The 26,957-nt window shown below is 37.0% G+C and overlaps 1 protein-coding gene and 1 pseudogene across 3 annotated transcripts in view; both read left to right on the forward strand.

The window, feature by feature from the left end:
• Nucleotides 1–26,957, forward strand: part of CRY1 (cryptochrome circadian regulator 1) — a 99,896-nt gene that overhangs the window by 54,381 nt on the left and 18,558 nt on the right. For all 3 annotated transcript variants that reach the window (XM_087868782.1, XM_045779627.2, XM_045779626.2), the window contains exon 2: nucleotides 6,964–7,072. In XM_087868782.1, the coding sequence (XP_087724908.1) occupies nucleotides 6,964–7,072 (109 nt within the window). The remainder of the gene's footprint in view (nucleotides 1–6,963; nucleotides 7,073–26,957) is intronic.
• On the forward strand, nucleotides 20,378–20,497 carry LOC123780952 (5S ribosomal RNA; annotated as a pseudogene).

Here is a 26,957-nt window from a genome sequence, read left to right on the forward strand (position 1 = left end):
ACTTGTTTCTTGAGTCTTTGATTTTAGCCATTCTCACAGGTGTGAGGTGATGTGTCATTGTGGTTTGGGTTTGCATTTCCCTGATGATACAGGATGTTGAGCATCTTTTCAGGTATCTGGTGGCCATTTGTATGTCTTCTTTGAAGAGATGTTTGTTCATTTCTTCTGCCCATTTTTAATGGGATTGTTTTTTGGGTATTAAGTTGTGTCAGTTTTTTATATATTTTGGATACTAACCCTTTATTGGATATGTCATTTGCAAATATCTTCTTCCATTCAGTAAGTTGTCTTTTAGTTTTGTTGATTTTTTCCTTCACTGTGGAGTGGAGTGGAGTGGAGAAGTCCTAAGATGTAGTCCCAATAGTTTATTTTTGCTTTTGTTTCCCTTGCTCCTGTTATATATTTATTCATGTTCACATTTGCCTTGTCATTGGGAAAGATTTTCATTGAACCTTTGTTCAAAGTCACATTCAGGAGAAATTATGAATCCAAGACAATTATGCATATAGATGTAGGCATCCAGCTAATTAATTGTCTTCTGTTCCCATGCCCAGGTATTTACATAAAGAAATATGTGTTACTTTTTTTTGAAATATAAATTATTCCAAGAGGAGAATAATGAAAACTTAGGCTTAATGAATATCTACCAAGTACTAGTAATTCTACTAGGTGATTTTATAGTGTTCCTAGTTTTTTCAGCAGTTGTACAAGACAACTCTATGGGTTTTTTTTTTCCTATTTTTTTTTAAGATTTTATTTATTTATTTGACAGAGAGAGACAGCCAGCGAGAGAGGGAACACAAGCAGGGGGAGTGGGAGAGGAAGAAGCAGGCTCCTGGGGCTCGATCCCAGGACCCTGGGATCATGCCCTGAGCCAAAGGCAGACGCCCAACGACTGAGCCACCCAGGCACCCCATTTTTTTTAATCCCATTTCTGATCTTTTCAACAGACTGTATCGATCACATGATATTTGTTTGTCAAACGTAGAAACCAAAACACAGGTTAAGAAAACTGCGTAGTTAGGAATGAGACACAGATACTAATTTGGAATCCATCAGAAGGAGAAGGTGCTATGTATATAAGAAAGCTATAATATAAAGTACAATGTGAACGTTTCTCTAGGATCTAGAGTTTCATATGTCCTTTGATAGTTTAGATGATGGAGAAATTACTTTTGGCTGGAATACTGAAGATTAGTAGTATATGAACTTGAAGAGATTGAAATTGGGAAAGGTATTCTAGGCTGAGGGAAGATCATGGAGCAAATTCCAGGAGAGTAGATAATGTGGCAAGAAGAGTAGTTTGGTTTGGTGAGAAGGAAGGGGGAATGGTAAGAAATGAACCTGCAACCCTAAATTAGTGGCCAAGCAAAATAATGTGTTTTAGGGAATGAATCTTTGAAGACCTTTGTACAGGAAAGTGCGCGTCAGAAAGATTTGGTGTAGTGTATAAAATGAATTAGAGTGGGGAAGAGATGTTGGTAGGAAAATGTATTTTAAGACATTGTAATAAATAATGCTGCAAGAAATAACAAGGGCTAGAATTATATCAAGAACAGAAGTGGTAGGAAGGAGGGGACCAAAAATAATAGGTACACATAATTGTGCTTATTGTGGATCAGGCACTGTTCTGAGAGTTTCACATGTAATTACTTACACATATAATTTCTTTCACATATAATTAACTTAATTCTCACTACATGCTGTGATGTGAGTCCTATTACTATCCCCGCCATAAAGATGAGGAAATTAGAACTTTTCAGGATTGATTGAAGGATAGTAATTTGTTGCTAGAGTTGTTAAATTATGTGATATCCATGTAATGGAATACTATGAAACCATCAAAATTGATACTATAGAGGTATGTCTATTGCTTTGAAAAGATATTCGCTCTATATTAAACCTTGTTTATAGTAGGTACGGTATTTCTCTGTTTTATTCTGAAAGAGTATGCTCATTATCAATTTTATACCTTTTATGAAGTAAAAAAACAAACAAACGTGTTTCTCTTATCTTCAGCCTCCCCCCCCCCCTCAGGTTCCCACTCCCCATAGGTAGCTATTATTAATAGCTTGGTAAGTATCCTTCTGATTATTTTCTTATGTACGTATAACATAAGTAAATATGTGCAAAGTAAATTTTACTTTATGAAAAAATATATATGCATTTGGTTTTAGAAGTCACAGTGCAAAGGTACTATGTTCTTTTTTAAAGTACCTATATTTGAGTCCACTGTACCTCTCTAATTTTTATGTAAAATTATAATGATGTAAATGATAACATCCATGGAAGAAAAATATCATACTATGGAAGAAAAACACCATATTTAAATATGACTATTCCTTTGCTTTATGCAGTACCAAACAAAATTAGTTCTTTGGTTGCATTTTCCATTGTAACCCTTTGCTTCAGTTGATATCATTCTCTACAGTGTTTGGTTCATAGAGTGTTTATTGAAAAGTATTAAGAATGCTTAGCCTGTGAATAAGAAAGGGAAAAATAAAAGGCCAGTTATTAATTAATCCAGGCTTATTCATTTTATGCATTAATAGGGTTTTTTTTTTTCCCTTTTCCCATTTTTTCCCATCTATCGTTGACCTGCTTGTACCATATGGAAACATTTCCATTCTGAAACTAATGGCACAAAAGAGATTTGAGAATTATCTCTGCCTTGGATTATCCTTCCAGGATATTTTAGTTTTATACTGCTTAAATTTAAGAAAACTTAAAATTGCTAGTTCATTCAACCCCTTAATTTTTTATCTGACTGCTATGGTGTCTAAAAACTCTTTTGCCAAGCAAGTACATAAAACTAGGTGTTTCCTAATAAACATTTATCACCAAACATGATAAATTATTCATAGTTGTGGATAATTTTACAAAATTTAAGTACTTTTGTATTGATATAATGACAACAACAATCTTCTCCCCCAAAGTATTTGCATATTTGTAGCGGTAGGTTGGGGTAGGGGTCAGTGTCAGGGCGGTGGCTCCAAACCTAGGCAGAACAAGGGGAGGTGAAATATAAATGTGAAGACAGAAAGGTTTGTTTCCTATTTGTTTAAAAACAGTTGTGTGACTTCCTAAAGGTGATACGGTGGGGGACACCTGGGTGGCTCAGTCGGTTAAGCGTCTGCCTTCGGCTCAGATCGTGATCCTAGAGTCTGGGATGAAGTCCCATGTTGGGCTTCTTGCTCAGCGGGGAGTCTGCTTCTCCCTCTGCCTGCCACTCCCTGTGCTTGTACCCTCTCTCTCTCTCTCTCTGGCAAATAAATAAATAGAATCTTAAAAAAAAAAAATAAAGGTAATATAATGGGAGTCCTCATGTGTCCCCACACCCATAGAGAAGATGACTCCTAAATGGAAAAGAGTATCAAACTTGACTAGGTATATTGATGTCAGTAATAACTACAACTGTAAAAAATTAACAAAACTTTCTTGATGAAATGATGGGATCAGAATAGGCAAATGACGACAAGGATGCCCACTGTCGCCACTATTATTCAACATAGTACTAGAAGTCCTTGCAACAGCAATCAGGCAACAAAAAGGGATAAAAGGTATCCAAATCGGCAAAGAAGAAGTCAAAATGTCTCTCTTCGCAGATGATATGATAGTCTATATGGAAAACCCAAAAGAATCCACTCCCAAACTATTAGAAGTTATAGAACAATTCAGTAATGTGGCGGGATACAAAATCAATGCTCAGAAATCAGTTGCATTTCTATACACGAATAATGAGACTGAAGAAAGAGAAATTAGGGAATCCATCCCATTTACAATAGCACCAAAACCCATACGTTACCTTGGAATTAACTTAACCAGAGACGTAAAGGACCTATATTCTAGAAACTATAAATCACTCTTGAAAGACATTGAGGAAGACACAAAAAGATGGGAAAATATTCCATTCTCATGGATCGGAAGAATAAACATAGTTAAAATGTCCATGCTACCCAGAGCAATCTACACTTTCAGTGCTATCCTGATCAAAATACTGATGACATTTTTCAAAGAACTGGAACAAATAGTCCTTAAATTTGTATGGAACCAGAAAAGGCCCTGAATCTCCAAGGAACTCTCGAAAAGGAAAAACAAAGCTGGGGGCATCACAATGCTGGATTTTGAGCTGTACTACAAAGCTGTGATCACAAAGACAGCATGGTACTGGCACAAAAACAGACACATAGACCAATGGAACAGAATAGAGAACCCAAAAATGGACCCTCGGCTCTTTGGGCAACTAATATTTGATAAAGCAGGAAAAAACATCCGGTGGGAAAAAGACAGTCTCTTCAATAAATGGTGCTGGGAAAATTGGACAGCTACATGCAAAAGAATGAAACTTGGCCACTCTCTCACACTATACACAAAAATAAACTCCAAATGGATGAAAGACCTCGATGTGAGACAGAAATCCATTAAAACCCTAGAGGAGAACATAGTTAGCAACCTATACGACATCAGCCAAAGCAACCTTTTTCATGACACATCTCCAAAGGGAAGAGAAACAAAAGATAAAATGAACTTGTGGGACTTCATCAAGATAAAAAGCTGCACAGCCAAGGAAACAGTCAAAAAAACCAAGAGGCAGCCCACGGAATGGGAGAATATATTTGCAAATGACACTACAGATAAAAGACTGGTATCCAAGATCTACAAAGAACTTCTCAAACTCAATACACGAGAAACAAATAAATCAAAAAATGGGCAGAAGATATGAACAGACATTTTTCCAATGAAGACATACAAATGGCTAACAGACACATGAAAAAGTGTTCAAAGTCATTAGCCATCAGGGAAATTCAAATCAAAACCACACTAAGATACCACCTTACGCCAGTTAGAATGGCAAAAATAGACAAGGCAAGAAAATTGTTGGAGAGGATGTGGAGAAAGGGGATCCCTCCTACATTGTTGGTGGGAATGCAAGTTGGTACAGCCACTCTGGAAAACAGTGTGGAAGTCCCTTAAAAAGTTAAAAATTGAGCTACCCTATGACCCAGCCATTGCACTACTGGGTATTTACCCCAAAGATACAGACGTAGTGAAGAGAAGGGCCATATGCACCCCAATGTTCATAGCAGCATTGTCCACAATAGCCAAAGCGTGGAAGGAACTGATGCCCTTCAACAGATGACTGGATTAAGAAGTTGTGGTCCATATATACAATGGAATATTACTCAGCTATCAGAAAGAACGAATTCTCAACATTTGCTGCAACATGGACGGCACTGGAGGAGATAATGCTAAGTGAAATAAGTCAAGCCGAGAAAGACAATTATCATATGATTTCTCTCATCTATGGAACATAAGAACTAGGAAGATCGGTAGGGGAAGAAAGTGATAAAGAAAGGGGGGTAATCAGAAGGGGGAATGAAGCATGAGAGACTATGGACTATGAGAAACAAACTGAGGGCTTCCGAGGGGAGAAGGGTGGGGGAATGGGATAGACTGGTGATGGGTAGTAAGGAGGGCACGTATTCCATGGTTATATGTAACTAATGAATCATCGAACTTTACATCGGAAACCGGGGATGTACTGTATGGTGACTAACCTAATATAATTTAAAAACATTAAAATAAAAAAAAAGAATAGGCAAATGATCTGAATTGAACAGCCTCCTAGAATAATGGTGTCTGGTAGAACTTTCTGCACTGATAGAAATGTTCTTCACCTGTGCCGTCCAATATGGTAACTAATAGGCACACACATGGCTGTTGAGAGGTCTTGAAATATGGCAACTATGACTGAGAAACTAAATTGTTAATTTTGATTACATTTAAATGGCTATATGTGCATAGTGGCTACCATATTGGACAATGCATTTCTGAAACATGCCTTTTCATGTGTATCAGCTGCTCCTCACAAGTAAAACACAATCATTATTATCAGAGAACACATGGCCTGTGGAAAAGGCAGACAAATATTTAACCTTAAAATCAGATACATAAGGGGCGCCTGGGTGGCGCAGTCGTTGAGCGTCTGCCTTTGGCTCGGGGCGTGATCCCAGCATTCTGGGATCGAGCCCCACATCAGGCTTCTCCGCTGGGAGCCTGTTTCTTCCTCTCCCACTCCCCCTGCTTGTGTTCCCTCTCTCGCTGGCAGTCTTTCTCTGTCAAAGAAATAAATAAAATCTTTAAAAAAAAAGATCAGATACATAAAAGAAGCAGAGTAAAGAAGGAATAAGATATGTCCAGCTGAGCAGAAGAGAACCTAGATGAAATGTTAGAGAAATTAACATGAGGTAAATAGTGAGGTTGAATTTTCCAGGGATGACCTCTCTTTCAGATTTACTCTTGGAGACCGCTCCATTTCTTCACAATAAAAGATGGGCAGTGAGCAGTCTTCTGGTACTGCCCCAGAATTTCCCGATATATCTATCATGTGTAAGCCTTGTTGGTACTTATTTAAAAATCCACCTGTTTCATGGAATTTTTCTTTTTAAATTAACCTGGCATTGTCTGAACTCAGAGTTGTGCCACATAATTTCACGTCTATTTATTATCAGTTTCTTTAATTAGATAAGAAACTTGAAAATAGGCATGTTTTCTCTCATTTTTTTTTCAGTATAAAAATGTTCTAGATTTTTCAAGGTGACTTTTCTGGTTGAACTTGAGTTCATTTCATCAGTGAAACAATGAAATCAATTCATTTAATTTATATAATTGTTATGCTTACAAATTAAACATTGTTAATATCCACTCACTTTTATTTAGTGGAAGTTAGTGATTTAATTTAGGAATTTCATTAAAATACCAAAGAACTTGTGTTATAATTAAAAAATTGTAAGTATGATTTCTGGAAACAGTAATTTACAGACCAGTTAGAAATAATTAGATAATAAGAGGTAATAAAATTATGGTTTGGCATGTCACTTTTTAGGGTAACATGATTTTGTAGTACTTTATATCTTCTAAATATACATGGTTTATGAATTTTAATGATATTTTTCTCTGTAGATTTTTGCTTCAATGTCTTGAAGACCTTGATGCCAATCTCCGAAAATTAAACTCTCGTTTATTTGTGATTCGTGGACAGCCAGCAGATGTGTTTCCCAGGCTTTTTAAGGTAATCTGAAAAGTCTTTGCATAAATAATGATCTTATTTCGGAGAAGACACATATTTGGTAAGTAAGGTATTTGAGATAAAGTATGGAAAATATAAGTATTTTTAAATAAAAATTTTGTGGGTTTTTTTTTATTTAATAAAAGTTTCACATGATAGAATCAGATAGTGAAAAAAGTGGTTTACAATGAAAACTTAAATCTTTCTTCTGCCTTAAACTGCTAGCTCCCCTTCCAGAAGCAGCAGCTAATACCAGTTTCTTGTATATGCATTAGAAATATTTTTTGCATTAATAAGAATATATATGTGCATGTGTCTATGTATATGTACCTATATATCTATATATATAAAAAATACCTGTAAGTCTATCTATAGATATAAATTTGCATTTTGTGTATGTTACCATCCCCCTTTTTAATAACCAAGATAAGAATTCACTATATTATACACCATCTGTGCCATGCTTTATTCACGTGGCCATGTGTTTTAGAGGTTGTTTCCTACTGCTCCTCAGTCTTTTAAATGGCTTCCTAGTATTCCATTGTGATGGGGATTAAGGAGTGCCCTTGTGATGAGCACTGGGTGATGTATAGAATTGTTGAATCACTATATTGTACCCCTGGAACTAATATAACAGTGTATGTTTAACTATATTGTAATTAAGACAAAAAAAATAAAATCACAAAAATTTTATTTACTTGTTTAAAAAAAATTGTTTTAAGTCAGCACATCTTTTATGTTCTTTGTTTTGAGCTTTCCTCTACCTAAATTAACATTACTGGATTAAACTACCTTCCGGAAGCATTTAGATGCTATCCCAGTCTTTGGCAGAGAAGTAGTGATTTCCACATGCGCCATAAAATACAGATAGATGAAACACATAAGGCACCTAGAGTGTTTACTATTTTATTCTGATTTTCCTTGGGCTATGTACTATGTAAAATACCATTTATGAAGACTTCCTTTTCAGAGTATATACTATGTCTACGGCCATAGAGGGAATGAATTCCTTTTTTTTTTTTAATGCATTGGTGTTTTTATTTTTACTTTTTGTTTAGAGGTGCTACATGCATGTGTTAAAAAAAAAAAACCTAAAAGGATATACAATAAAAAGCAGGTCTCCTTCCCACTCCTCCACCCTTACACCTCCGTTTCTCTCAGAGAAAAGATTCTTTTGTTGGTAACCAGATGACTCATTTACATTATTGTCTCTGGTTTTATTATTCTAGTACAGAAAATAGAATTTTTAATAGGTAAATAATCCTATTTCCCACATGGAAGGTAAAACTGTTTTAGACGTGGTAACAACAGTGCTTCAGTTGATTGGGATGGTGAGAGTGGTTCCAGTACTGATGTCTAGTATATATCTTCTCCTCTCTATAGCATTCACTCATTCTATTTGTATTGAGTAGATTCAGGGATGGGGTCAGAACATTTTTATTTTTTTATATATACATATTTACATATATATACATATTTACATTTATATTTACATATTTACTGATAAACTGTTGTTTTTTCTGATGTGTTTTCTACTTAGAATTTTTCCTGAACTTAATATAGGACTTTTTTTTTAACTTCTATTTTTATGTTTTGAAGAAATGATAAACTTATCAGACACTAATGTAGGCAAAACTTGGATACACTATTAATCATATGAATCTTACATAAATTATTATTATTATGCAGTTAAATCTTGCAGCTTCCACATTTGGTGCCAGCATGGTAAGCTACCAAGACCATGTACATTCTAGGCTTAGCAGAAACTTTTAGTGAACAGTTTAAACATTAAAATATTCTCATTATATCCAAGAAATAGGGACTAAAGTCTTCATAGATGGACTCGCTGAAGTGTAACAAAATGTTCTGTTCAAAATCATATTATAAATCAGAGAACATCTAAAGCCACTCATATGTCACATGCATAAAATTTGTTTTATGCTTTTTGAGTTATTTTGGACTCTTGCCTTATTATTTTGTAGTACATGCTCATTTGAATAAGAGAATTCATTCAATAGATATTGATTGAGTGCCTACTATGTACAAGGCAGAGTTCAAGGTGGTGTGGATATACTAGTGAGCCAAATAGAAGACATTCCTACCTTGGCAGAGCTTATATGATAGTAGTAAGGAGGCAGATAATAAACAAGTAAATATGAAGTGTCAGGTGGTGATAGGTGCTAAAATAAAATGTGGGATATTAAATGCCATGGTGAGGGAAGGGTAATTACTTTATATGGGATCATGGAAGGCCTCACTTCTAAGATGACATATGAGCAAACATGTGAAGGGACTGAGCCATACAAATATCTGGGATGTGATATTGTGAATTCACAACATTTTCCACCTTGTTCCATCAAAAGGTCAATTAAATAAATCTGGGTTGGCCATATAACTTATTCTGACCAACTGACAAGGAAGACATTGAATTCCAAATCCTAAGCTTCAAGGAGCCTTGAAGCTTCTGCCTTTGCCCTTTTGGAATGCTTCTTGTATCATGCAGGGAATATGGGCTAGAATATCATATTAAGGGAGACCATGGAGAGATAGAAGGCCAATCAATAGCCAGCACCAAGATCTGAGATGTAGGAGAGAGATTATCTCAGATCCTCTAGGCCCAGCCAAACTGTCAACTGATTGCAAACTCATGAGTGAGCCCAGGTGAGACCAACAGAACCACCATCTAGTTAGTTAGTTGACAGACTTTTGGGAATCTATCATTTTTGAGCTGCTAAGATCAACATGGGGAAAGAATGTTGTGGGCAGAGGGAACCGTAGTTAGAAAGGCCTTCATGTGAAAGTGTGCCATGACTTGTTTAGGAATAGCAAGAAGGCCAGAATGGGTAGAAGCAGTGAGTGAAAAGCAGAGAAAGGGTCAGAGAGGTTGCAAGGAGCCAGATCACGGAACTTTATTATAGACCATGTTTAGGAATTTGGCTGTTACTCTGAGAGAAATGGGATCCGTGGAGATTTTTGAGTATGTGAGTGACATGATTTCATTTACATTTTCTTTTTTTTCTTTTCTTTTTTATTTATTATTGAAGTATCATTGACATACAATGTTATATTAGTTTCAGGTATAGAGCATATCGATTCAACAATTCTATATATCACTCAGTGCTCACCATAAGTATAGTCACCATCTGTCACCATACAATGTTATTACAATATTATTGACGATATTCCCTATGTAATATTTTTCATCTCCATGACTTATTTATTTTATAACTGGAAGTTTGCCTCTTAATCCCCTTCATCTGTTTTGTTCATCTTCCCACCCACCTCCCCTCTGGCAACTACCAGTTTGTCCTCTGTATTTAAGAGTCTGGTTTGTTTGTTCATTTGTTTTGTTTTTTAGATTCCATATATAAGGAAATCATATATTTGCCCTTTTTTATCTGACTTATTTCACTTAGGATAATATACTCTAGGTCCATCTATGTTGTTGTAAATAGCAAGATTTCATTCTTTTTTTGTGACTAATATTCCATTACACACACACACACACACACACACACAGACATACTAGATCTTCTTTATCCATCCATCAGTGGACACTTAGGTTGCTTCCATATCTTGATTATTATAAATAATCCTGCAACAAACATAGAGGTACATATATTTTTTGAATTAGTGTTTTCATTTTCTTTGAGTAAATACCCAGTAGTAGAATTACTGGATCATACAGTATTTCTATTTTTAATTTTATGAGGAACCTCCATACTCTTTTCCACAGTGGCTGCACCAATTCACATTCCCACCAACATCGCATCAGGGTTCCCTTTTCTCCACATTCTTGCCAGCACTTGCTATTTCTTGTCTTTTTAATACTAGCCATTCTGAGTGGTGTGAGATGATATCTTATTGTGGTTTTGATTTGCATTTCCCTCATGATGAGTGATGTTGAGCATCCTTTTTCGTATCTGTTGGCCATCTGTATGTTTTCTTTGGAAAAATGTCTATTCAGGTCCTTTGACCATTTTTCTAATTTAAATTTAATTAACATATAGTATATTATTAGTTTCAGAGGTAGAGTTCAGTGATTCATCAGTTGCGTATAACACCCAGTGCTCATTACATCAGATGCCCTCCTTAATGCCATAAGAGACTCTTAACTATAGGAAACAAACCAAGGGTCCTTTATATATTTTGGATATTAATCCCTTCTTGGATGATATATCATTTACAAATACCGTCTTCCATTCAGTAGATTACTTTTTTGTTTTGTTGATTTCCTTCATTGTGTGAAAGCTTTCTATTTTGGTGTACACCCAATAGTTTAATTTGCTTTTGTTCCCTTGCCAGAGGAGACATCCATAAATATGTTGCTAGGGCTAATGTCTCAACAATGAGAAGAAAGTGAATATGCCACAAAATTGTAGGTTTTTTTTTTTTTTTAACCTGCTAGAGAGTTGAGGACACAGAGAAACCTAAATAAATTCCATAAAGAGATGAGCATTTCCTAGGAAAGAGACTCATGTCTATATCCATGGAGACACAGCAGAGAAAGAAGGGAATCCACTGTAGTTGAGAATAAAAGGAGACCAGTTGAAATTTACCAAGCTTTTTGTGGTCATACATGGACTGACATGGCAGATTAGAATTCCAAGAAACCCTGATCACAGACAAGTTCATACGCACTCTGTAGTTCTTTCCTGCAGTGCTTTTATGGAGTACCAGTGGCAATATACCAAAGGCTGGGGCAAGGCAGAAGAGCTGAGAGAGATCCCTCAGTGAAGTGCTAATGGGCATTCACTTAGTACAAAGTAGCAGTCCACTGAAGCTGGGGACAGGACAGTGGGGTAGAAAGATGTCTCCAGAGGTACAGAAAATTAGGGGACAGGGCTGGAAAACAGAGAGAACTCCCCAGCAACCATAGAGTTGATGGGTAGACAGCAAAGCAGAGAGAGATATACAGTTTGTAAAGCTATTGACTAGGCCGTAAAGCAGAGTGAGACATCTAGAATTTTGTCTATGCTCAGGTCCCAAGCCCTGTTGAAAAACCTGGATCCTACCCTCAAAATATTTGAACCCCAGTGGTGAATGGAATTTAACTAAAGCAGCAACAAAGCCAAGCCCCACCTCAATTACAGACTATAGTAATTCAAATTCTAGCAGTCAGAGCCAAGAATATGTGCTTTTCTAGAGATAAATATTATTTGTTCCATCTCTATTCTTTACACCGTTGTCTGTCATACAATCAAAAATTATGAGACACATGAAGAAGCAGGAAAATGTGACTTGCAATCAAGTAAAAAAAAAAAGAAAAAAGAAAACAAAAAACCAGTAGAAATAGTCCCACAGTTGATGCAAATGTTGGATTAGAATAAAGGACTTTACAATAATTATGCCATAGATATTAAAGAATCTAGTCAAAGGTGGGAAACGTGAATAGATGATAATTTCAGTATAAAAATGAAAACTATTAGAAAGAAGGAAATGAAGAATTCATTCAGTGGGCTTTTCCAGAGTAGGCAGAGCAGAAGAAAGATCAGTGAACTTGCAGACTGGCAATTGAAATTTATCCCAACTGAAGCACAAAGAGAAGGAAATCTTTTTAAAAAGGGAACTGAGTGTGATACATGTGGAACAGTAGTAAATGGCCTAACATATGTATAACTGGAGACCTAGAAAAAAAAAAAGGGGGGAGAGAGATTGGGACAGAAAAAAAATGTTTGAAGAGATAATGATTAAGAATTTTCTAAAATTGGTAAGAAGATACATCTGGATCTCTACAAACAAACATCTCTGGCGCTGGGTATTGAGGTACGAAGCGGGGAGCAGTGAAGCTGCACACAGATATTGGAAGATAAACGGAAGGGGGAGGGAGCCACCACGCTTGGGTGCTGGGAAGCAGTAGCCTCCTGTGCTAGGAAGTGGGCTGGACTCGTGGACCGAGAGCCACCAGGAAACAGACTGAAACCGGGAATTCAGGAGCATGCGTGTGAACCAGACCAAAACTGGGAGCTCAGGAGTGCATGAACAAGACTGACACCGGGAGCTCTGGAGTGCACATGTGACGAGACTAAAAACCGGAGCTCTGGAGCAAGTGCGGGAACCAGGGGTGGCTGGCGGTGTTAGAAGCACAAAGGGCAGAGATGTGCCGGCCCTGGGAGCGAGGACTGGGAGAACGGCTGTGGGGCGCACAACCCGGAACGCTGCGGGGTTTTTAGCAGCTTTGACAGAAATGGAGTTAGAGTGGCCAGGAGAGCTCAGTGAAGAGTAGACTGTGATCTCTGTTCTGAGACAGAGGTTCGGATACGGTCACTGCTGCTCTGACCCTCTGAAGAGTCACAGAAAGCCACCAGGGAAAGCTACCAGAGAACGAACGCCTGGAAAAACTGGTTCTCACTGTGCCCATCGCCCCCCACCCCAGGGGACACGGCAACTCTACCCAAACAGGGTTGCCTGAGTATCAGCACAGCAGGCCCCTCCCCCAGAAGGCAGGCTGAAAAAACAAGAAGCCCACATCCATAAGGTCCCTATAAAACAAGTACATCTTGCTTGGGTCCTGGTCAATAATTTGGGCTCTGTACATCCCCGCAACCACACCGCATCAGAATGACAAGGAGGAGGAACCCCCAACAAAGGAAAGAAACAGAGACTGTGGCCTCTGCCACAGGACTAATGGATATGGATATAACTAAATTGTCTGGAATGGATTTCAGAGTAACAATGGTCAAGATGATGTGTAGGCTTGAAAAAAATATTAACAAAAATATGGAATCTCTAAGGGTGGAAATGGGAGTGAATCTGGTGGAAATTAAGAATGCTCTGAATCAAATGCAGTCTAAACTGGATGCTCTGATGGCCAGGGTAAACGGGGCAGAAGAGTGAATTAGTGCGTTAGAGGATGAGATGATAGAAAAGAAAGAAAGAGAAGAAACATGGCTTAAGAAACTCCGCTTTCAAGAAATAAGACTACGGGAGATTATTGACTCAATGAAACGTTCCAATGTCAGAATCATTGGCATCCCCAAGGGGGTGGAGAAAGAGAAAGGTCTAGAAGAGATATTTGAACAAATTGTAGCTGAGAGCTTCCCTAATCTGGTGAAGGAAATAAGCATTCGTGTCCAAGAGGCAGAGAGGACCCCTCCCAAGATCAATGAGAACAGACCAACACCACATCACATAATAGTACAATTCGCAAATCTTAGATCCAAGGAAACAATCTTGAAAGCGGCCAGGGGGAAGAGATTCCTCACGTACAGAGGGAGGAACATCAGAATAATGTCAGACTTGTCTACAGAGACCTGGCAAGCCAGAAAAAGCTGACAAGACATATTCAGAGCACTAAGTGAGAAGAACATGCAGCCAAGGATTCTTTATCCATCAAGGCTGCCATTCAGAATGGATGGAGAGACAAAGAGCTTCCAAGACAGGTAGAAACTGAAAGAATATGTGACCACCAAGCCAGCCCTACAAGAAATATTAAGGGGGGGGTTCTATAAAAGTAAAAAGACTCCAAGAGTGATAGAGAACAGAAATTTACAATCTGTAGAAACAAAGACTTCACAGGCAGCATGACATTATTAAAATCATATCTCTCAATAATCACTCTCAATGTGAATGGCCTAAATGCTCCCATAAATGCCACAGGGTTGCAGATTGGATAAAAAGACATGACCTATCCATATGTTGTCTACAAGAGACTCATTTTGAACCTAAAGGTACATCAAGACTGAAAATGAAGGTATGGAGAACCATTTTTTGTGCCAACGGACCTTTAAAGAAAGCTGGGGTAGCAATTCACATATCAGACAGATTAGATATCAAGCTAACGATTGTAGTTAGAGATACAGAAGGACACTATATTATTATTCTTAGAGGGTGTATCCAATAAGAGTATCTAACAATTATAAGTATCTATGCCCCCAACAGGAGAGCAGCCAGATATACAAGCCAACTCTTAACCAGAATAAAGAGACATATAGGTAATAATACGTTAATAGTAGGGAACCTCAACACTCCACTCTCAGCAATAGACAGATCATCTAAGCAGAAAATCAACAAAGAAACAAGAGCTTTGAATGACATACTGGACCAGATGGACCTCATAGATATATACAGAACACTACACCCTAGAACAACAGAACACTCATTCTTTTCGAATGCACATAGAACGATCTCCAGAATAGACCATATTCTGGGTCACAAAACATGTCTCAAAAGACTGAGATTATTCTCTGCATATTCTCAGACCACAATGCTTTGAAACTGGAACTCAATGACAAGGAAAAATTTGGAAGAAACTCAAACACTTGGAAACTAAAAAACATCCTGCTTAAGAATGATTGGGTAAACCAGGAAATTAAAGAAGAACTTAAACAATTTATGGAAACCAATGAGAATGAAAATGCATCAGTTCAAAACCTATGGGATACCGCAAAGGTGTTCCTAAGGGGAACATACATAGCCATCCATGCCTCACTCAAAAGAATAGAACAATCAATGCAGTCCTTATATTCTCACCTTAAGAAGCTGGAGATGGAACAGAAGAACAGGCCTAACCCATGCACGAGAACACAATTGATTAAGATTAGAGCAGAGATCAATGAATTAGAAACCAGGAAGACAGTAGAGCAGATCACCAAACTAGAAGCTGATTCCTTGAAAGAGTTAATAAGATTGATAAGCCACTGGCCAGACTTATTCAAAAGAATAGAGAAAGGACCCAAATTAATAAAATTATGAATAAAAGGGGAGAGATCACAATCAACACCAAGGAAATAGAAACAATCATTAGAAACTATTATCAACAACTATATGCTAATAAATTAAACAACCTGGAAGAAATGGATGCCTTCCTGGAAACCTATAAACTACCAAGACTGAAACAGGAAGAAATAGATTATCTAAACAGACCTATTAATCATGAAGAGATTGAATTAGTGATCAAAAACCTCCCAAAAAACAAGAGTCCAGGGCCTGATCGATTCCCTGGGGAATTCTACCAAACATTCAAAGAAGAAATAATACCTATTTTCCTGAAGCTCTTTCAAAAAATAGAAACAGAAGGAAAACTACCAAACTCATTCTATGAGGCCAGTATTACCTTGATCCCAAAACCAGACAAAGACCCCATCAAAAAGGAGAATTACAGACCAATATCCCTAATGAATATGGATGCCAAAATTCTCAACAAGATCCTAGCTGATAGGATCCAACAGTACTTTAAAAGGATTATCCATCACAACCAAGTGGGATTCATCCCTGGGATGCAAGGGTGGTTCAACATTTGCACATGGATCAGTGTGATAGATCACATTAATAAGAGAAGAGACAAGAATCATATGATCCTCTCAATGGATGCAGAAAAAGCATTTGACAAAATACAGCATCCTTTCCTGATTAAAACCCTTCAGAGTGTAGGGATAGAGGATACAGTCCTCAATTTCATAAAAAGCATCTATGAAAAGCCTACAGTGAATATCATCCTCAGTGGGGAAAAGCTGAGAGCCTTTCCCTTAAGACCAGGAACACAACAAGGATGCCCACTCTTGCCATTATCGTTCAACATAGTACTAGAAGTCCTAGCAACAGCAATCAGACAACAAAAAAGAATAAAAGGTATTCAAATTGGCAAAGAAGAAGTCAAACTCTCTCTCTTTGCAGATGACATGATACTTTACGTGGAAAACCCAAACGACTCCACCCCCAAATTACTAGAACTCATATAATAATTCAGTAATGTGCACCATGCATGGTGCACTGGGTGTTATACGCAACTAATGAATCAGGGAACTTTACATCAAAAACCAGGGATGGGGGCGCCTGGGTAGCGCAGTCGTTAAAGCGTCTGCCTTCGGCTCAGGGCGTGATCCCGGCGTTCCGGGATCAAGTCCCACATCGGGCTCCTCCTCTGGGAGCCTGCTTCTTCCTCTCACTCGCCTGCTGTGTTCACTCTCTCGCTGGCTGTCTCTCTGTTACATAAATAAATAAAATCTTTAAAAAAAAAAAAAAAAAAACCAGGGATGTACTGTATGGTGACTAACATAATATAATAAAAAATATTATTATAAAAAATAAATAAATAAAAATTGGTAATTTACCCAGAACTTAAAGCCCAAAAAAATAAAAAATAAAAAAATAAAATAAAAATAAAAATTGGTAATTAAAAAAAAAACAATTCAGTAATGTGGCAGGATACAAAATCCATGCTCAGAAATCGGTTGCATTTCTTTTTTTTTTTTTTTAAAGATTTTATTTATTTATTCGACAGAGACAGAGACAGCCAGCGAGAGAGGGAACACAAGCAGGGGGAGTGGGAGAGGAAGAAGCAGGCTCATAGCAGAGGAGCCTGATGTGGGGCTCGATCCCATAACACCGGGATCACGCCCTGAGCCGAAGGCAGACGCTTAACCGCTGTGCCACCCAGGCGCCCCTGAAATCGGTTGCATTTCTATACACGAACAATGTGACTGAAGAAAGAGAAATTAGGGAATCCATCCCATTTACAATAGCACCAAAATCCATACGTTACCTTGGAATTAACTTAACCAGAGATGTAAAGGACCTATATTCTAGAAACTATAAATCACTCTTGAAAGACATTGAGGAAGACACAAAAAGATGGGAAAATATTCCGTGCTCATGGATCGGAAGAATAAACATAGTTAAAATGTCTGTGCTACCCAGAGCAATCTACACGTTCAACGCCATCCCAGTCAAAATACCAATGACATTTTTCAAAGAACTGAAACAAACAATCCTAAAATTTGTGTGGAACCAGAAAAGACCTGAATTGCCAAGGAAATGTTGAAAAAGAAAAACAAAGCTGGGGGAACCACGTTGCCTGATTTCAAGCTATACTACAAAGCTGTGATCACCAGGACAGCATGGTACTGGCACAAAAACAGACACATAGACCAGTGGACCAGAATAGAGACTCCATAAATGGATCCTCGACTTTATGGTAAACTAATCTTTGACAAAGCAGGAAAAAACATCCAATGGAAAAAAGTCAGGCTCTTCAATAAATGGTGCTGGGAAAATTGGACACCTATATACAAAAGAATGAAACTCGACCACTCTCTCACACCATAAAAGATAAACTCCAAATGGATGAAAGACCTCAATGTTAGACAGGAATCTGTCAAAATCATAGAGGAGAACATAGGCTCTAACCTCTTTGACATCAGCCACAGCAACTTCTTTCATGACACGTCTCCAAAGGCAAGGGAAACAAAAGAAAAAATGAACTTTTGGGACTTCATCAAGATAAAAAGTTTCTGCACAGCAAACAGTCATCAAAACAAAGAGGCACCCCACAGAATGGGAGAAGATATTTGCAAATGAAACTACAGATAAAAGGCTGGTATCCAAGATCTGTAAAGAACTTCTCAAATTCAATACATGAGAAACAATCAAATCAAAAAATGGGCAGTAGAGGGGGACCTGGGTGGCTCAGTCGTTAAGTGTCTGCCTTCGGCTCAGGGCGTGATCCCAGCGTTCTGGGATCGAGCCCCGCATCAGGCTCCTCCGCTGGGAGCCTGCTTCTTCCTCTCCCATTCCCCCTGCTTGTGTTCCCTCTTTCGCTGGCTGTCTCTCTGTCAAATAAATAAATAAAATCTTAAAAAAAAAAAAAGGGCAGTAGATATGAACAGACACTTTTCCAATGAAGACATACAAGTGGCTAACAGATATATGAAAAAATGTTCAGAGTCATCAGCCATAAGGGAAATTAAAATCAAAACCACATTGAGATACCACCTTACACCAGTTAGAATGGCAAGAATGGACAAGGCAAGAAACAACAAATGTTGGAGAGGATGTGGAGAAAGGGGAACCCTCTTACACTGTTGGTAGGAATGCAAGCTGGTACAGCCACTTTGGAAAACAGTGTGGAGGTCCCTCAAAAAGTTGAAAATAGAGCTACCCTATGACCCAGCCATTGCACTACTGGGTATTTACCCCAAAGATACAGACGTAGTGAAGAGAAGGGCCATATGCACCTCAACGTTCATAGCAGCATTGTCCACAATAGCTAAACTGTGTGGAAGGAGCCGAGATGCCCTTCAACAGACGAATGGATAAAGAAGATGTGGTCCATATATACAATGGTATATTACTCAGCCATCAGAAAGAACGATTACCCAACATTTGCAGCAACATGGACGGGACTGGAGGAGATTATGCTAAGTGAAATAAGTGAAGCAGAGAAAGACAATTATCATATGGTTTTACTCATTTGTGGAACATAAGGAATAGCAGGGAGATCGGTAGGACAAGGAAGGGAAGGATGAAGGGGGGGAAACCGGGGAATGAACCACGAGAGCCTGTGGACTCTGGGAAACAAACTGAGGGCTTCAGAGGGGAGGGGGGTGGGGGATTGGGATAGGCCGGTGATGGGTATTAAGGAGGGCACATATTGCATGGAGCACTGGGTGTTATACGCAAACAATGAATCATGCAACACTACATCAAAAACTAATGATGTACTGTGTAGTGAATAACATAACATAATAAAAAAGAAAAGAATTTTCTGAAATTGATAAAAGATATCAACCCACAGTGTCAAGAAGCTCAACAAAACCCCAAACAGCATAAATATGAAGAAAACCACGTCTTGCCACCTCAAAGTCAATTAACTGAAAACCAAAGTTAGAAAATTTTGTAAGTAGCCAGAGGTGAAAAGACATATTCAGGGAACGACAATAAGAATGTTGGTGGCTTTTTAAATCAGAAACCATTGAGTCCAGAAGGTAATTGAATGACATCATTATAAAGAACTACACACAGGATGCCTGGGCAGCTCAGTTGGTTGGGTGTCGACTCTTGGTTTTGGCTCAGGTCATGATCTCATGGGTTGTGGGATTGAGCCCAATGTCATGCTCCTCACTCAGCGGGGAGTCTGCTTGAAAGATTCTCTCCCTTTGGCCCTCCTTGCTTGCGCTCGCTCTCTCTCTAAAAATAAATCTTTAAAAAAAAAACAAACAAACCCTACAAACAACTTTGCTAACTTAGCAAAAATATTCATTTAAAAAAAAGAAGGTAGTGGTACCTGGGTGACTCAGTCAGTTAAGCATTCAGCTCTTGATTCCAGCTCAGGTCGTGATCTCAGGGTAGTGAGATTGAGCACTGCATCAGTCTCCATACTCAGCGGGGAGTCTGCTTGAGATTCTCTCTCTCTCCCTCTCTCTCTCTGCTCCTCCCCCCTGTTCTCTCTAAAATAAATAAGTCTTAAAAAAAAAATGAATAAGAAGAAGGTAATCTAAGGCCATACCAGCCTGAAGAAGGAGAAGAAGAAGAAAGAAGAAGAAGGTAGTCTAAGCCCATAACACCCTGAAGAAGAAGAAAAAGAAGGTTGTCTAAGGCCATGCCACCCTAAAATGTGCCTGATCTTGTCTGATCTCAGAAGCTAAGCAGGGTTGGGCCTGGTTAGTACTTGGATGGGAGACTGCCTGGGAATACCTGGTGCTATAGACTTAGATAGATAGATAGATAGATAGATAGATAGATAGATAGATAGATAGATAGATATAAATTTAAAAAGGTAAAATGAAGGCATTTACAGGCAGACAAAAACAGAATAATTTATTTCCAGCAGATCTGTACTGTAAGAAATACTAAAGGAAGTTCTGCTAGGTGAAAGGAAGTCATTGTGGATGAAAGACAGGATCTGCAAGAAAGAAGCAAGAACACTAAATATATGGGGAAATCTAAAAGACCAACTTTTTTTATTATTTTTAGTTATGTATATTTATATATTCTATTTTCTTTAAGACTATTGACAGGTTAAAACCAACTAATAGCAGGAATTGTAGGAGATAATATCAATATTAAGGGGCTTGTAACATATATAGGAACAAAATTTATAACAGGATCACATAAGATGGGAGCAAAATAAATACAAGTATCTATATTCTTACATTATTCAATAGTAATATATGATTTGTAGGTAGACAGTGATAAGAATGTACACTGTGATCTAAAATAGCATAAAGAGGGGCGCCTGGGTGGCTCAGTTGTTAGGCGTCTGCCTTCGGCTCAGGGTGTGATCCTGGGGTCCTGGGATCGAGCCCCACATTGGGCTCCCTGCTCCACTGGGAGCCTGCTTCTTTCTCTCCCACTCCCCCTGCTTGTGTTCCCTCTCTTGCTGGCTGTCTATCAATTAAATGAATAAAACCTTAAAAAAATAAAATAGCATAAAGAGCTATTTCAAAAAAGTTAATCTAGGAGTATAAATGGAATACTAAAAATATTTGACTCATTTAAATGAAAACATGGGTAAATTTAAGCTCAACTATATCAATAATTTTGTTCAGTGTAAATGGTCTACTTCAAGCTCACCATTTAAAAGGCACAAGTTGTCAGACTGGATAAATAATAAGCAAGAACCAACTATGTGCTAATTAGAAGAGACATTTTAAAAATATGAAGAGGGGCACCTGGGTGGCTTGGTCAGTTAAGTGTCCAACTCTTGATTTTGGCTCAGGTCACCATCTCAGAATCCTGGGATTGAGCTCCGCATTGGGCTCCTTGCTCTGCAGGGAGTCTGCTTAAGGATTCTCTCTCCTTCTCCCTCTGTCCCTCCCCCTGCTCTCGCTTGCTCTGTTTCTCTTTAAAATCAATAAATAAATCTTTAAAATAAATAATAAAAAATAAGAATATGAAAAACAGAAAAAAAATGTGAAAAACAGGAGATACAGGTTTCCAGTTATGGAAGGAATAAGTCACAGAAATAAAAGGCACAGCATAGGGAATATAGGCCATGATATTGTAATAGTGTTTTATGGTCACAGATGGTAGCTACATTTGTGGTGAGCACAGCATAACATTTAGAGCATTTGAGTCACTATGTTGTAGGTCTGAAACCAGTATAACATTGTGTATTAACTCTACTTAAATAAAAAAAAAATTAATTGGGGCTCCTGGGTGACTTAGTTGTTAGGCATCTGCCTTCAGCTCAGGTCATGATCCTGGGGTCCTGGGATCTGGCCCTGCATTGGGCTTCCTGCTCAGCAGGAAGCCTGCTTCTCCTTCTCCCACTCCCCCTGCTGGTGTTCCTTCTCTCTCTCTGTCAAATAAATAAATAAACCTTAAAAAATTTTTTAAATTAATAAACAGTTTGAAATAAAGACTGAAAAAGATATATTTTGCAAACAGTAAGCCTAAGAAAGTAGAATTCAAGACAGAATTAACAGAGTATGAGCAATCTTACATCAATAAGATAAAACTATTATAAATGTATATGTACAACTAACAACATAAAAATACGTGAATCTCAAACTGATAAACCCTGTTATTGATAGAATATACAAAAAGTAATAAAGATACAGGTGATATGAATAATGCTGTCAACCAATTTGATATAGTGATATTTGCAGAACACTATACCCCAAAACTGCACATTCCTTTTTAATGTGTATGAAATATTCACCAAGATAAACCATATGTTCAGCCACAAAACAGATATCAATAAATTTCAAAAAACTGACATCTTACAGAATATATTATTTGACTTCAGTAGAATTAAAATGAATAGCAAGAGAATTGCAAATATTTAGAACTGATAATGGAAACTATACAAAAATTTATGGGATTCACAACATACTTCAGTTAAAAATTAGTATTAACATTAGGGTGATTTCTTTAAAATATTAAAATTCGACTTGCCATTAAAAAACATTTATGGGATTCAGCTACAGCAGTGCTTAGAGGAAAATTAATGGCCTTCAATATTCTATTAGAAAAGAAGGAATCAAAGAACTAAGCTTCCACCTTTTTAAAAAGTAGAAGAAAAGAACAAATCAAACCTATAGTATTGTAAGTAGAAGAAAGAAAATAATAGAGGAATGGAAATCAATGAAACAGAAAGCAGACAAACAATAGAGAAAATAAATTGCAATTATCAATTTATTGTCTCTCAGCTCTAATCCACCCTTTTAAGTCCTGCTTTGTGATAGTGAATCTGGATGTTGTCAACATTTCTCCTTTGTCACCTGGCTTGATATTAGGTTTTGTCAAGATGGTGGTGGTGGTTCTCTGCAAAGTCATAGTAGGAAAGAAGGGGCTTTCCATATTGGTAGCCTTGTGCTTTTTTCTTAGCACATTAGCTGGCAGTTGAGCATGTGGAAGACCCAGTAGTATTTATCTCACCCTCCCTTGTGGACAACCTAACCACACCCTCTGGAAAATTTCTCTGCTCCTTGATGGGTCACTTCCACAGACCAGCTCCAGCTTACATACACCCTTGCAGGAAGTGTCTCAGCCTCGCAGGGTGCTGTTCCTATGAACCAGGTCTGGCCTTGCCCTTTGGCAAGTTCTTCACTACAGGGAAGGTTTCGTGTTACTGTGGCAGGAGAACCCATGCATTGAGATGTGAATCAACATGGAGGGTTCTTTTCTTCTAAGTTCTTAATTCATTATTTTCTTATTTTCCCTCCATTTAGTGGTGATAGCAGCGTTCTGCAATTGCTAATTTTGGACACCTTAGACTACAGAAGCCACATATGTAATTTTAAATTTTCTAATAGCCACATTTAAAAGAGTAAAAGAAACAGATGAAGTTAATTTTAATAATATATTCTAAAACATATTTTTTATTTAACCCAGTATATCAAAATATCTTCCTTTCAATATAAAATTATTAAAATTTTAAGCTATTTTAAACTTTTTTTAATAAGTCTTTGAAATCCAGTGTATATTTTATTTTTATAGCATATCTCTATTCCAACTAGCTACATTTTAAGTGCTCAGAAGCCACTTCTGTTGCTAGTGACTATCTACCATATTGGATAGTGTAGCCTTAACTCCTCTTTTACTCCTTGTCATTGTTGACTACATTTTACTTGCTAATAATTCTTTATATTAAATTTTCCCTGTTCAAATTGCTTATGTGGTTTCTGTTTCCTGACTGAACCCTGGTTGGTTGAGTCAACAAAAGCCAAAAGCTGGGTCTCCGAAAAGATTAAATTGATAAACTACTAGCAATATTGATCAGGGTGAGAAAGGGAGAAAATCACTTTTATTCAGAATAAAAAGGGGGATGTCACTAGAGATTCTCTAAACTTTAAAAGCATAATAAAGGATGTTATAAACATAATGCCAATAAATTATACAACTAAGATGAAATGATGAAAATTTTCTTGAAAGTTCAAGTTACAAAATTCTCAGGAAAAGAATAGAAAAAGTGAATAGCCCTATATCTCTTAAAGAAATTGAATTTATAGTTGAAAACCTTCCCATAAGTAAAACTCCGGGCCCAAGAAGGCTTTAGTTGTGAATTCTATCACATATTTGAGAAAGAAATCATAACAGTTTTATAACACTTCAGAAAACATAGGAAAATGTTGGGAACACTTCCCCAAAACACTTATTTTATGAGACCAGCATAACTCTAATACCATACTCTAATAGCAAAACCTGATGAAGAAATTTTAAGGAAAAAAAATAGTCAAATGTCCCCCCAGAAACAGACTCAGATATCCTTAACAATATATTAACAAATTGAAATTAGCAATATTTTTAAATAATACTACATTAGTTTTTACCCCAGGAATACAGAGTTGGTTCAACATTATAAAAATCAATTAAGGTTATCCTTCCTATTAATAGAATATCAGAAAAGCTATTACGATTATCTCAATAGATGAATAAAAAGCATTGGACATAATTCAACATCCATTTATGATTTAAAAAACTTTTAGCAAACTAGGAATAGAAAATCAGTAAATGTTAACTTGATAAAAGTTGTCTGTTAAAAACATAGCTAATGTCATTCTTAATGGTGAAATATTGAGTGCTTTCCACCTAAGATAGGGAGAAAAGCAAGGCTATAAACTTTCACCACTAACTGAAAGTCTTGCTAGAGTGATTGGGGAAGAAAAAGAGTAGATAATTAGCTTATCAGCTTACCCTCATCCCCATATTTTCTATCATAGCGTTCTATTTTTTTCTAATAGTTATTATGTGTTTACTTTTTAAATTTACCTCTGTGTCGCCAGTCTTCCTCAGTAAGCTCCAGGAGGGAGGGACCTAGCATTGTATCTGGTGGCCTGTAATAAAGATTATAATATTTGATGTATAAATGAATACATTTAATATTTGGGGAACCTTCTCTTCCCTAGCTTTTCGTTTTTCTTTTGGAGAGATATTCACTAATTTATCCCCAGGGAAGAAGTGAAAGATTTCATTGGTGAGTTTAATAGAAGGAACTAGGTGAGTATAGCTCAGATTGTACCTTTTCTTCTCGTCACTTGCTGAGAGCACACCTCCTGTTCTCTTTTCCTATGCAATAGATTTTATGGGGGTAGCCCATACTGCAGGGAAGGGGCTGCTTGTCATTGAGTGGGTAAATCTCTTTAATTCAGGGGTGAAATATTCAGGCTTACCTGCCCATAAACCTAGTATATTTTCCCCAATTAATCTTTACTAATAATGTGGTCTGTATTTTGATCTTTAGCTATCTGACTTACGTTCCCTTCCTTTTCAAAAGTGTTATTGACTTATCTTAAACTCTATCATCTCTCTAAAAACTAAAAAATTATTTATCAAAAAAGATCATAGAATTACAAACTACTATTCCTAAAGTTGTAACATGTATGGGAGAGAAAGGTTGCTATCATTAAAATATAAGGAGCTCTTACAAGTCCATAAGAGAAAAATTTGCTGTGCTAGAGAAATAAGCAAACATAACCTATAATCCACAAAAAAAGAAATGTACAAAGAGCTAGTAATAATAGCCGTCGTTCATTGAGGACTTACTGTATACTATGTCCTTAAAAATTTACGTGCATTATCTCATTTAATCTTTCAGCAACCCTGTAACACAATGATTTTTTTTTCATTTTACTGTAGCAAACACGTAGTGTTTATTATGTGCTAAGTACTGTTTAAGCACATTACTCACATTCTACCCATTTTATAGATGAAGAAGCAGGCATGAAGAGTTTAGCCATTTGTTCTAATAGTTGAGCCAGTATTTGAACTCAGGAAGTCTGACTTTAGATCCATGTTTTTTTAACTACTACTCTATACTGCTTTATTATAAAACAAATATAATGCTTTTCTACCCTTATTTTATTTCTAAATTTCCAAAACAGTACATGATTGTACTAACAAATGTGAGCAATGCAACAGTGTGTAAAATAAAAAAATAATTACTTTATTTGGACTCCTAAATTTAAAGGTAACAGCTATTGACAGCTTGGTATGCATTCTTCAAGATGTTCAAGAAAGGAAAATTTTTAAAATGAGGTACTGTTTTTCTGTGTATACCATGTGTATGTGTTTGTGGTTTTTAAAAACCTTTAACATACTACTGGCAAGTGTATGGGGAGCAAGCACTTTGGTATAGTACTGATGAGAGTGTGACTTGGTATAATACATCTGGTGGAAAATTTGGCAGTGTCTGTCAAAATTTTAAATGTGCTTATCTATTCATTGTTTTTCAAGGAACAGTTTCTAGGAAACATAGAAAAAATGCCCAAAATTGTTCAAGATGCATGCATAAAGATAAGGATATACACTGCAAGGTTTATAGTAGTATTTTTTTTTTAACTCACCATTGGGAACAGCCCTTGTCTAAACTGTATGGGTTTGGAGAATTAGTATGTTACCATATAGTGAGTTAAATAATAGTAGACTTACAGTTGATTTTTTTTTATGAGATATATCAGAATAGATTTAGAATTTAAAAAAAGTTACTACTCCCTTAGGAAATCACAATTCCCTGAAGTCACATTAAAAATCACTATAAGGAGATGTGTACAGAACTTATCAGATAATATAGCATCTGATACTCAGTAAATATCTGACATTATTACTATCTCTATATCTCCACAGTTAACATTTTTTGGTAATCAGAAATAAAAAAATTATAAAACAGAGTACCTCCACAAAGCAACGATGTTACCTATCGAAGGTTTGTGAAAGGGCATCTAGG

Source organism: Ursus americanus, chromosome 17 (assembly GCF_024610735.1).
Source record: "Ursus americanus isolate L20-20 chromosome 17, mUrsAme1.1.p, whole genome shotgun sequence".
NCBI classification, from domain to species: Eukaryota; Metazoa; Chordata; class Mammalia; order Carnivora; family Ursidae; genus Ursus; species Ursus americanus.